Source organism: Aulostomus chinensis, chromosome 20 (genome assembly GCF_037954235.1).
Source record: "Aulostomus chinensis isolate RoL2024-O1b breed Wild chromosome 20, RoL_Achi_v1.0, whole genome shotgun sequence".
NCBI lineage: Eukaryota > Metazoa > Chordata > Actinopteri > Syngnathiformes > Aulostomidae > Aulostomus > Aulostomus chinensis.
The window spans coordinates 24,953,633-24,965,644 of NC_141339.1; the positions used below are offsets into that span (position 1 = coordinate 24,953,633).

General features: G+C 46.2%; 1 protein-coding gene and 1 long non-coding RNA gene across 3 annotated transcripts; one reads left to right on the top strand and one right to left on the bottom strand.

The window, feature by feature from the left end:
• Positions 1–3,896: 3,896 nt before the first annotated feature.
• Positions 3,897–11,669, bottom strand: LOC147243446 (uncharacterized). The gene is made up of 4 exons (XR_015110603.1): positions 11,467–11,669; positions 6,014–6,127; positions 5,734–5,926; positions 3,897–3,980 (listed from the first exon to the last, which is right to left on the bottom strand). It is a non-coding gene; the product is annotated as an uncharacterized LOC147243446 (long non-coding RNA).
• gje1a (gap junction protein epsilon 1a) lies at positions 4,010–8,611 on the top strand. 2 transcript variants are annotated; one of them, XM_086189586.1, is made up of 4 exons: positions 4,010–4,196; positions 6,043–6,225; positions 7,323–7,520; positions 8,414–8,611. In XM_086189586.1, exons 1-4 carry the CDS (start codon positions 4,167–4,169, stop codon positions 8,609–8,611), a joined length of 609 nt encoding a protein of 202 aa, XP_086045712.1. In that variant the 5' UTR covers positions 4,010–4,166. The 2 variants fall into 2 exon arrangements, with proteins under 2 accessions (XP_086045712.1, XP_086045711.1); XM_086189585.1 differs by lacking the exon at positions 4,010–4,196 and adding an exon at positions 4,739–4,777.
• Positions 11,670–12,012: the final 343 nt, after the last annotated feature.

A 12,012-nucleotide genomic window follows, 5' to 3' on the forward strand; every position in this document is an offset into this window, starting at 1 on the left:
CTCTGATGGGGAAGGTTCCTCTGAGGGAGGAGGTTCCTCTGATGGGGGAGGTTCCTATGATGGTGGAGGTTCCTCTGATGGATGAGCCTGTCTTAAGCCCGTCATCAGTGTGTCATCAGTTCATCAGCCTGTCATCAGTGTGTCATCATCTGGAAACAGAGCTGCCACAGAATGCAGGACAGTCCAGAGGGAAACTGACTGGAGTCTCATCTTATCTCTCGATGAGTCACTGCGACCATAATGAGATAATGAATTAGGGAGGAGGAGGGAAGATTGGCAGAGAGATAGGAGAAATATGGGGGAGGGTTAAATTAGAGGGGTCTGTTTTAATTCCCTACAATGAATGAGGAGAGAGAGAAAGAGAGAAGGAGAGAGAGGGAGAGAGACAGGGGAGAGAGACACACACATAGAAAGACAGGGGGAGAGAGAGAAAGAGAGAAGGAGAGAGACAGGGGATAGAGGGAGCGGGAGAGGCAGTAAGAGAGAGAAAGAGAAAGAGTAAGAGCCTTCACGTTTCCTCAGCAAATGGAGGGTATGATGACCAGCAGCCTCTACTGGTCACCTGGAGGAACTGCAGCTGTTCAGTGTCAAACTTCACAAACATGGCTCCTGCTCTCCAACTGGTCATCCAGCCCAAACCAGCAGGGATGGTGACAATGCCATGCAGGTGGTGCTGGTGGGGTGCAATTACAAGTCTACCATGTTATTCATGGTACCGGGGGACCGGTCCCGCTCTGACGTAATGCGTCTACGTGTCTGGACACCACATGCCAACACACCTTTAAACACTTCTTTTTCTGAATGGAGTTTGGTCTATTTCCCCTTCCCAATCTTCTTTCTTCCCTCGTCACATGGTTCCTCATCTTTGTGTCGTTGTATATTCTGCAGCAGTGTCTGCTGAAATTGTCGCCATTGTAACGTAGGACCTGCATCGCATGGGAGATGTGAAGTGATCACTCCTGGGAAATGTTTTATGTCTTTCAATTTGTTTTGCAGAATCACAGGTTTATAAATGAATCAGTGAATGGCTGACAACACCAGTGATCAGTTCCCAGTGGGAACCTCACTCAGCTGTCGTTGAGTGTTAGAATCAGCTAACTCAGGTCCAGGCTAGTTAGCTTAGCCCAATGGCTGGTAGTGGGTGGGAAGTGTTCGTATCAGCTAGCTCAGGTCCGGGCTAGTGAGCTTAGCCCAATGGCTGGTAGTGGGTGGGAAGTGTTAGCATCAGCTAGCTCAGATTAAGGCTAGTTAGCTTAGCCCAATGGCAGGTAGTGGGTGGGAAGTGGTAGCATCAGCTAGCTCAGGTCCATGCTAGTTAGCTTAGCTCAATGGCTGGTAGTGGGTGGGAAGTGTTAGCATCAGCTAGCTCAGGTCCAGGCTAGTTAGCTTAGCCCAATGGCAGGTAGTGGGTGGGAAGTGTTAGCATCAGCTAGCTCAGGTCCAGGCTAGTTACCTTAGCCCAATGGCTGGTAGTGGGTGGGAAGTGTAAGCATCAGCTAGCTCAGGTCCAGGCTAGTTAGCTTAGCCCAATGGCTGGTAGTGGGTGGGAAGTGTTAGCATCAGCTAGCTCACGTCCAACCTAGTTAGCTTAGCCAAATGGCTGGTAGTGGGTGGGAAGTGGTAGCATGAGCTAGCTCAGGTCCATGCTAGTTAGCTTAGCCCAATGGCTGGTAGTGGGTGGGAAGTGTTAGCATCATCTAGCTCAGGTCCAGGCTAGTTAGCTTAGCCCAATGGCTGGTAGTGGGTGGGAAGTGTTAGTATCAGCTAGCTCTGGTCCAGGCTAGTTAGCTTAGCCCAATGGCTGGTAGTGGGTGGGAAGTGTTCGTATCAGCTAGCTCAGGTCCAGGCTAGTTAGCTTAGCCCAATGGCTGGTAGTGGGTGGGAAGTGTAAGCATCAGCTAGCTCAGGTCCAGGCTAGTTAGCTTAGCCCAATGGCAGGTAGTGGGTGGGAAGTGTTAGCATCAGCTAGCTCAGGTCCAGGCTAGTTAGCTTAGCCCAATGGCTGGTAGTGGGTGGGAAGTGTAAGCATCAGCTAGCTCAGGTCCAGGCTAGTTAGCTTAGCCCAATGGCAGGTAGTGGGTGGGAAGTGTTAGCATCAGCTAGCTCAGGTCCAGGCTAGTTAGCTTAGCCCAATGGCAGGTAGTGGGTGGAAGTGTTAGCATCAGCTAGCTCAGGTCCAGGATGCTGGTGTGTCCAGCAGGAATCCTCCTCCTCACCATCATCAGTAGCAGCAGTCGCTCTTCTAGTCCTCAACAAACCTTTGGTTCTGTTGACCCAAGTTCCAATGGAGCTTTGGAGGTGCTGCGTCAAATCACTGCGCCCAGTCAGGAAAGTAGTTCCAGCTACGTGTCTGATTCTACCACTATAATGTCTCCTCATGTTAAACTGGTATTCATCACCAAAGTTACACACAACCCTCCTGATATTAATGCAGGCAGAGACGGAGCTACGCTAACACTTCCCACCCACTACCAGTCACCGTGCTAAGCTAACTAGCCTGGGAGTCAGCTCCCTGGAGAAGGGGCTCTATCTTCTCCTCTGGCTCTGGGGATGATGGATGATAACAGACTTCCACTGACAGTGGGCGTGTCCCTTTAAGCTTCTCTGCAGAACTGTAATTAACCTTTTTTCTGAGAGGAAGCAGAATGAGCTAAAATCCTTTTGTGGGCTTATCTTCCATGAACACCTGCATTCTCACAAAAATGCAGCACTTCACTACATCAGCATGTCATGAAGTGTCCAGGTTTGCTAGCATCTCTATTAAGGCCCCTCGTCTCATCCTGCTGTTTCGGTCAGTTTCAAGGGGATCAAACCCACAATGAAAACAGTTGTGTTCCCACAGGAACTGGTCTACTTGTTCATGATGCAGATGTGGGGACTCCAGACCCACCAGATTTCCTGATCCAGACTGACATACTTTGTCCATGTATGATAGGGGCCGATCCAGGACCTGGTCCTTATGACCCACAACCTCATCTTCATCCTCCTCCTCCTCCTCTTCATCATCATCATCATCCCCATCACCATCATCATCATCACCATCACCACCATCATCATCATCATCATCACCATCATCACCACCATCATCATCACCACCATCCCCATCACCATCATCATCATCACCATCATCACCATCACCACCATCATCATCATCATCACCATCACCACCATCATCATCATCATCACCATCATCACCATCATCACCATCATCATCATCATCACCACCATCCCCATCACCATCATCATCATCACCATCACCACCATCATCATCATCATCACCATCACCACCATCATCATCATCATCACCATCATCACCACCACCATCATCATCATCATCATCACCATCATCACCATCACCACCATCATCATCATCATCATCACCATCATCACCATCACCACCATCATCATCATCATCACCATCACCACCATCATCATCATCATCACCATCATCACCATCATCACCATCATCACCATCATCATCATCATCACCACCATCCCCATCACCATCATCATCATCACCATCACCACCATCATCATCATCATCATCACCATCACCACCATCATCACCATCATCACCATCATCACCATCATCATCATCATCACCACCATCCCCATCACCACCATCATCATCATCATCACCATCACCACCATCACCACCATCATCATCATCATCACCATCATCACCATCATCACCATCATCACCATCATCATCATCATCATCACCATCACCACCATCACCACCATCATCATCATCATCACCATCATCACCATCATCACCACCACCATCATCATCATCATAACTGACTCCATCATAGTTGTTCTAGTGTGCAGGTTTTCGCCATGCGGCGCTCCTGCTTCTTTCACTTCCACTGGGTGTGTTTATTTTGAAAGCCATGACCGGAAGTGCCCCTCATCACCTCTGCGTGGCTTGACTCCGGTCTCTGCCCCGCAAGGTCCTGCAACTGGGATGAGTTTAGGCTCTGTGAGTGGAAAAAAGAGGGGGGAATGAACAACACGCCGCCAGGATTACGGTTGGTGTGTGGACTTCCATTTCATTTCACTTTGTCCAGTTTGGGTTTTTTTGAATGTTTTGATCGGTTTGTGTTGGTGGCTGGTCGCTCGTAGGGCGCCAAGGGACTGTATTGGGGACACCAGCAGCTCGGCGAATGCTCTTCCAGAAGTATTTGCAGTGCAGGGTGTGTTGTCATCACTTTTTTTTTTTCAATTTTCCTGATAGTGATTTAGTGTGTCCAGCAAACCAGAGTGTTTTAAAATCATGTTTACGCTGCCTTTTGTTATTCAAATAAAATCCAGCTTTCAAAATAATATCTGAAAAGAAGCCAGTGGAGCTCGCAGGGTTCTTTAACTGCTGCATTGTCTTTTCGTCGAATGTTTGCTATCTCGCTCTGCATTGTGTGCGGCAGGAGGTTGTTTTTTCGCTGACATGGTTCTATAGGGATTATAATGCAGGGACCACATGCCCTCCAGGCCATTGTTGGCCCCTCGGACTCTGTTGTCCTTTTTCTACAGAGCGAGTCAATTGATGGAGGGATAAAAGGCAAAAAAATATGCATTGACATGGGCTTTCAGGACAGGGAGACACAGAGAGAGAGAAAGAGAGAGAGAGAGAGAGGTCAGCCAGACATTTTTGACTGTTGGTGGCCTTTAGCCAGCAGCCGACGGCCATGAGGGCCCAGAGCAGCCCTGGAGGTAACCTGGGAAAACGGACGGGCCAGCCATGTCTTTAAACTACATCAAGAACTTCTATGAAGGATGCGTAAGTAGACGACAGTCGCCGCCTGCAGGTCTAAAACAGTTAGGCAGGTGATGATTCTGTGCTGTTTGAATCCTCTGCCCCTTGCCTCGTCTCCATGGAGCTGATAGATCTTTGTATGCACCGATTTGCTTTGAGGGTCATTTGGGTTTTTTGCAACTAAACGTGGCTCAGAGCAGCGCAGCAAAGTTTCCTCTGAATGTTTTCACCTTCAGGGTTCAGAGCCTCTGAGATCCACTGCTGCTGCATCTGGTTGACAAAAGGTGTTTTCACTTGTTCTCTCGCTCTGTGTGTGTGTGTGTGTGTGTGTGTGTGTGAGAGAGAGAGTGTTTGTGTGCAGACACATCAATGGCAGCATTAATGCATGTGTCAGTAGGTTCACATACTACAGTTAAAGCTCCATTAGCACATTTACTTGAACAATTGTCAGCATCCAGGTATCCAAGAACCAGGGGAAGAACTGATAAATTGACAGAGGCATTTCCCCCTCCAGAACACTAGGTGGTGGTATGCCCCCTCACAGCAGATAGCAGTCAGACTTTCTTCCAGCTCCCCTTTCGGCCACACACCAAACAAGGAAGCAGCGAGTGTTGTGATATCTACTGAAGCCTGGGGTAGATGAGGCCCACTCCTCAACTGTAATGAAGAGACAGCTTTTGTACGTCTACAATGTGGACGTTAGTTGCTTGTTTTGAAGTGCCTCATATGTTTCACTGCAAATGCAACCAACTAACTTTGGAGGTGTGTCCTTGGGTGACTCACCTAGGCCATCCTACAATGCCTGCGAAGAGTTAAGCGTTTCACGGCTGCTGCACACCACCAAAGTCCCACCCTAAAGAGTTTGTGTTGGTTCTGTAATGCAGCATTTGTTCCGTCTGTCTGATTGTCTCCGCCCATTTCTAAAAACAAAGCTTCAGAACCCACCTCAGTCTCTGTGAGCGAAGCATCTTTTCACTGACCCTTGAGTCCAGGGAGCAGCATCCCTGTCAGGAGGCAGACTTCAGTTCAAAGATGATGCACTCTCTTCGTCTGTCTAGAGGTGTGTTGTTTTGGCCGTGATGACTGTTGAATATTGAGCTTCCAGGTTGAACACCAAGCTCCACACATTCTTTTGACCAATGTGGGCCAGACTGAAGTCCATGTTGTACATTCCTGAGTAAAATAGATTAACACAATAAACTGACACTTTCAAACACCATCTAAACATGCCAAATGTGTGAAAAGTGAATGCTAGCTCACCGCACCGATGTGTCTCTTGCGTGTTCCAGCTCAGGCCTCCTACGGTGATCGGCCAGTTCCACACCCTGTTCTTTGGCTCGGTGCGGATGTTCTTCCTGGGTGTTCTCGGCTTTGCTGTTTATGGAAATGAAGCACTGCATTTTAGCTGCGACCCTGATCGCAGAGAACTCAACCTGTACTGCTACAACCAGTTCAGACCCATAACACCCCAGGTAGGACCAAACACCACCCCTCGGATAGCCAATCACATGTGAGAGCACTGCATGTCTGCTGCTGACAAATAAAAAAGGTGATTCGGTGTAACTGCAAAATGTTTTAGAGATAGCTGTAGTCCATCATTTTTCCATCAGAGATGATTGAAATTCATTTTAAGTAGTTAAATGTCCCACTAGATAGAATTCATTGTTGTCTACTTAAAAAAACATTCTTGTTGAATATAGTTTTATGGCTTTAAGCTACATATAAATATTATTCCTTTTAAAAACCACCAAGATATTTTTCCCCTGTGTTGGCCATCCTGGTCAAAGGGTGGTTTCTCTATTCAGCCTCAACACCTCAGTCAGAGGTGCACCAATTTAAGAGAGGAAGAAGAGAATCATCTCCAGATTTCCACCCTCAGATAACTTCTGTTCATCTCTCTCTTAAAAATCATCTGATCTTTTTCCTTGAAGTGAGGCGATTCAGTCAAACACAGGGCTTAGGCTCACATCGAGGCTTCAACGTAGTGCATCATATCATCTGCATAATGGGAGTCCACCATTTAAATGATCCTCTCAATACATCCACGAGGTTCAGGCCGATAATATCAGCTGTGCCAAACTGTTATCTGTTTTCCACAGCAATGATTCATGGAAATAATAAATTGATATAAAGAACTGATCATCTTCTTTTATCAGATATCACTCAATTCCTGCATTATTATTCTTGTCATCATTAATTTTATTCATCTTTTTCTTTTAATTTTGATTCCCTTTTTGAAAGGAACCATTTACAGTTAAGACATAAATGTCACCATTTGATGCAGCGTTCCAGATTAAAGCCTAAAGCTATTTTGCATCTGAAGCCACTGGGCAGGTCCCGACAGCCCAATAACATCACGGAGATCTTCACAGGAACACACACATACTAACAACGCAAAACTACACACAATATATACAGAGATACCAAGAGGAAAACACAAGATGAGGTCAAATGTAGACTCCACTAAAAAGCCCAGCACACACTGCTGCATACACACTCCACAGAGCTGTCACAGTTGGGGATCGCTCGTACTTTGTGTCTCCGCCTATGTGGTCCCTTCCTTCTGCAGGTTTTCTGGGCATTGCAGCTGGTCACGGTGCTCGTTCCTGGAGCAGTGTTCCATCTCTACGCAGCCTGTAAGAACATTGACCAGGAAGAGATCCTTGAACGACCCATCTACACCGTCTTCTACATCATTTCTGTTCTCCTACGTATCATTCTGGAGGTCATCGCCTTCTGGCTACAGAGTCACCTCTTTGGCTTCCAGGTCTGTCAGCTCTTGATGATGTTCAATAAAATTGTTCATTTCTGAGTCACAGCTTCGCATTCTTATGGCGAGGGTCATATTTAGAATGTCCCAACTCTTCCCAGCATGTCCAAGGGTCCATCCGTAGCTATACTGGAGCTAATCCCAGCAAACATCGGGTGAGAGGCAGGTACACCCAGGACACCTTTAGAGATAGACAACCATTCACCCCCAGGCAATTTTGAGTCACCAGCTAACTTAACCTTTGCACCTGATGCACCACCAAGCTGCACTGGTTACCTGGTTTCTTTGGCAGTTGGTCACCCAGAACCCTGAAACCCCGGGACACAGTCCATAGGGGCCTGAACCCAATCCACAGTCTTAATGAAACGGAGCAGCAGCTTAAATGGCTGCAATCTTGGAAAGCTCCCAACATACTGAACTTATGAAGGCAAAGCCTGGCTGCACATCCGCCCACGACGACACACAGAGCAAAGAAAACACCGAGCACGGACAGGTTTACTCATGCCAGTGTTGAACCATTGTCATGTTGGTTCTTAATCACAGATGAGATACGTCATGCATCCTGCACTCAGTTTCCTTCTTCAGCGTGAAAAAGCAGGTTCAGGTCTTTATAGTCCAGAGGTGCCGCCAAAGTCAACACTGACTATAAAGTTCAAAGTCCAGTGTTTTAATTCTCCGTCATGGCCGCCCAGAATTGTTGGCAACTTTACACGGTAATTAGACAGCAAACATGAAGTTGGTGTGACCCAATTAGAGTATCAATCAATAAAAAGGCCAATGATTTTAAACAAAATTGCACAAGGCCATCTGTGAATAAATGCACATATAAATCATCTACAAATATAAGATGGTCAATTATCCCTCCTCCTGTTTCTGTGTCTTCCTCCCAGGTCCACCCGCTCTACATGTGTGATGCCAGCGCTTTGGAAAAGGCCTTTAATGTGACTAAGTGCATGGTGCCTGAACACTTTGAAAAAACCATCTTCCTCAGTGCCATGTACACCTTCACTGTCATCACCATACTCCTCTGTATTGCTGAGATATTTGAGATACTCTGTCGACGGCTGGGTTACCTCAGCAACCAATGACACCTTCTCCACAGACACATGACTTGACTAAGGGTGAACATGTTTGACACGATTTCTGCAAGTTTTTAACAGGCTCTTGGTTAGCTACTGCTGGACTGCTACAGAACAGGAAGCTAACCTGAGCGTCACCTGTGGTCCGTCGTGAGTGAGTTGTGTCAGAGCCGGTTCGTCTGAAATATTCTCCAGGTGTTTCCTGGCCTGGATGTATTTCAGAAATCAGTCGGTCCGTACTAACTGAGCTGATGTAAGGAAGTGATGGCAAGAGAACATGCCAGCTAGATTTGCAAGATGATGACAGACAGGCATGTAACCCATGACCATAGTTGACGTAGAGCACAAGCAAAACCCATCTCTGATGCTTCCTGAGAAAACACCCTGGAAGCTTTACCATGCACAAATACTTCATCAAAACCACTTGATGCACTGTCTGTTCACCGTTAGCTCACCGATGGAGCACCTCCAATGGCAGCTTCGAGCTCTGTTTCTAAAGTCACAGACCACTTTGATCAAGGGGCACGAAGACTCCTTGTGGTGTGAGAACAACCAACAATGCAAATCATTTGGCTCGTTGCAGACTCCTGTTTTAAAGTGCAGGAACTCGTTCTAGTCTGCCCTTCACGGTGCTCTGACAGGAGGGACTACAGAGCTGGCCGTGGATGACCACTGACAACGTTGCTAAGAAACGGTGACCCGCTGATCTACCCGAGGGCGAGTGGATTGCAGGGGCCATTGCTCCTGACACTTCCGTGTGCAACAGTTAGCGCTTATGACGTGTGCATTATCCCCTCCTCCGGCCCACACTGACATTTTCCTCCAGCAACATGAGCATGAAAACCCCTTCAACATGACATCAGCTATTGATCTCATCCGCCTGAAAGACTCAAACCAGCTCAGCTAACCCACCACATAACTCCACCTCTGAAAAGTAGAAGAAATGTAGTGGTCAAGGCCCCCAAGGAAAAAACATAGTTTGTGGGTTTAATTATTAAAAAATCCAACAAATCAAAGTGTGTGTGTGTGTGGGGTCGGTGATCTGAACACACTAGCACTTTAGTAGGGGGCAGCTAACAGCTGCTAATAGCTGCTAACGGCTGCTAATAGCGGCTAACGGCTGCTAATAGCTGCTAACAGCTGCTAACAGCTGCTAATAGCTGCTAACGGCTGCTAATAGCTGCTAACGGCTGCTAATAGCTGCTAACGGCTGCTAATAGCTGCTAACAGCTGCTAATAGCTGCTAACGGCTGCTCCATTTAAACTAAAGTTTACAAATGTGTTGGAATGAAAACATTTGAAATATTGAACAGTGCTCAGTGCTCTGCTTTTCAATGTTTTTGAGTAAAAATCTAAACTTAAGTTCTCAAGACAGTCGTCAACAGAGTGGCCAACATCTGATGAAGGAGGAAGTTCTGTGCGATGTCTTGAATACTGAAGCACCACGAATCATCTGTTCAAACACTGAGGTGCAGCATTGATGTCGATCGGCAGGAATAAAATCAGCACCACATTTAGAGGTTTTAGAGTTTCAAGACCCTTTTGGTCTCATTTAGAATGTAATTATCCTCATTTTATTAGCCGAAAGTTCTAATATGTTTGGAACAATGATTCTGTTTTGTTCACGTCCTCTACCCCATCTCCCGCTCTGTGACGTTTTCCTCACTTCATAGTTGTCACACACGACACTCTGTATGTTGGCCAACAGTGTCATTGTCTCTGTACTTAGAAAATGATTACCTCTCATGTTATGTCATGTTTTTATTTTCTTAATCAGACATCCATCCAACTTTTGTTATGATGTTTTCAGCAATCTGTTCATCATCTCAGGTACAAAATTGCATTACCAGACAAAAGTGGCTCAAACCCTCATTTCAAATGCTGTTTAGCCCTTTCATGAGCTTTCATGCAGCGCTGTGGGACCGGTTCAAGTGACCCGGTCTTCAGCACCAGAGCCCAGGCTAGTCTGACCAGGTTTAAGAGCATTTGAAACAGGCACGTGACCCCTGTGGTGTGGGTTCGTCTGCGTTCTGGTACCTTTGAGTGGAGGATGGTTGTAAAATTTGCCTCTAAACATTCTGTCACCCAAACGTAGACCTTGTTTATATTAGAAATGTACAATTACACATTTGTTCTGTTCTGTTGAGGTAGGAGAATGTAGCTTATTGATGGGGCCGATCACAACTGCAGCCATTTTATGCAACAAAGAGCTCCGACTCTTGCTTCGTGTCATTCATTGAGTAACTAGCGACAGTACCAGGATCATGATAAACGACAATGTATCTACAAAATTTCACAAAACCTGCAATTCAGGAAGAAAAAGTACAAATTGAAAGGGAAAAACAGGAATTAAATATATGTTCACTGCGTCGCTGATGAAACACAAAACAAGAGCAGAGTCTTAACTGAGTGCATCTTGAACACACAACAACCAAGTTGTGAAAATGGCAACACGGACTTGCTCACTGTTACCTGACAGCGACTTTCACGGAGCTAAAACGACCCAAACAGCTCAGTTTTTCATTGATCGACGTGATCAGTGGGATGATGGTAAAAGGGTGTAGGAGGGAAGAGTACAGACTCACACTACAACCTCAGCTCTCCAGCTGGGACGTCACATTTATGAGAGAACCTTCCAGCGTTCATGGCCAAGTCACCCCAATACTTAAGGTGATACTACCCCCAAAAAGTGTGCTTCACCTTCCAAATACTCGCCAATAGAAGTATTCAGCTCTCTAAGATGTTTTTCTCTCCTGCATCACTTCTCAGTGACGGGAAGAACCAGCCACATAAATTTAGCTTGAAGCTCATGAAGACTCAGAGCTGACAGCAGCCCAACTGTCCAGAAGCGACCCTTTACTCACTCTCCAGCTCGTCTTCTGGTCCAACACACGTTTGTAAAAGGACATTTTTGGACAGTTTTGATTCTGGGGAGATTGGACACTTTGGGTCTTGAGCAAGCCTTCAAGGTACCTTCTCTCATGTGTTTGCCGTCCTAAACAGCGGTAAACGAGGAGGGATGTTGGTGCGGTTGTGGTGCATTTAAGTGCAACTGACAAATCAGTTTAAAATGGTCTTTCCACTTCTTTTGGCTAAATGTCACGTAACTTATACAAACCCCAAATGATATTCATTTTATCTTTCTGATTTTGAGCCTTGTCAAAATGTAGCTTTACTTCCCTGTGAAAATGTTGGTCAGCAGCTGTGTTCGATCTGAAACTCATTTATCCGCAACCTCGTCCCCACGTGAAAGAGGCAAACTTTATGACTGACAAGTGAAACTAAACTGTCCGTCTCTGTTTATGAAGTAACTCTCCTTCCTGTTTTGTCTTGAGATGATTAATTAAAAATGTCCTACTATTGTCTTTGTTTCGTTTTTGATTGAGTTATTGACTTGATGGAAATATTTA

What these genes read in the sequence shown, in the direction of transcription:
- gje1a (XM_086189585.1), top strand. Translation starts at nt 4,739, where the DNA reads ATGTCTTTAAACTACATCAAGAACTTCTATGAAGGATGC. An exon ending in AGAACTTCTATGAAGGATGC is followed by an intron (nt 4,778 to 6,042) that starts GTAAGTAGACGA and finishes TGCGTGTTCCAG; the next exon opens with CTCAGGCCTCCTACGGTGAT. An exon ending in TCAGACCCATAACACCCCAG is followed by an intron (nt 6,226 to 7,322) that starts GTAGGACCAAAC and finishes TTCCTTCTGCAG; the next exon opens with GTTTTCTGGGCATTGCAGCT.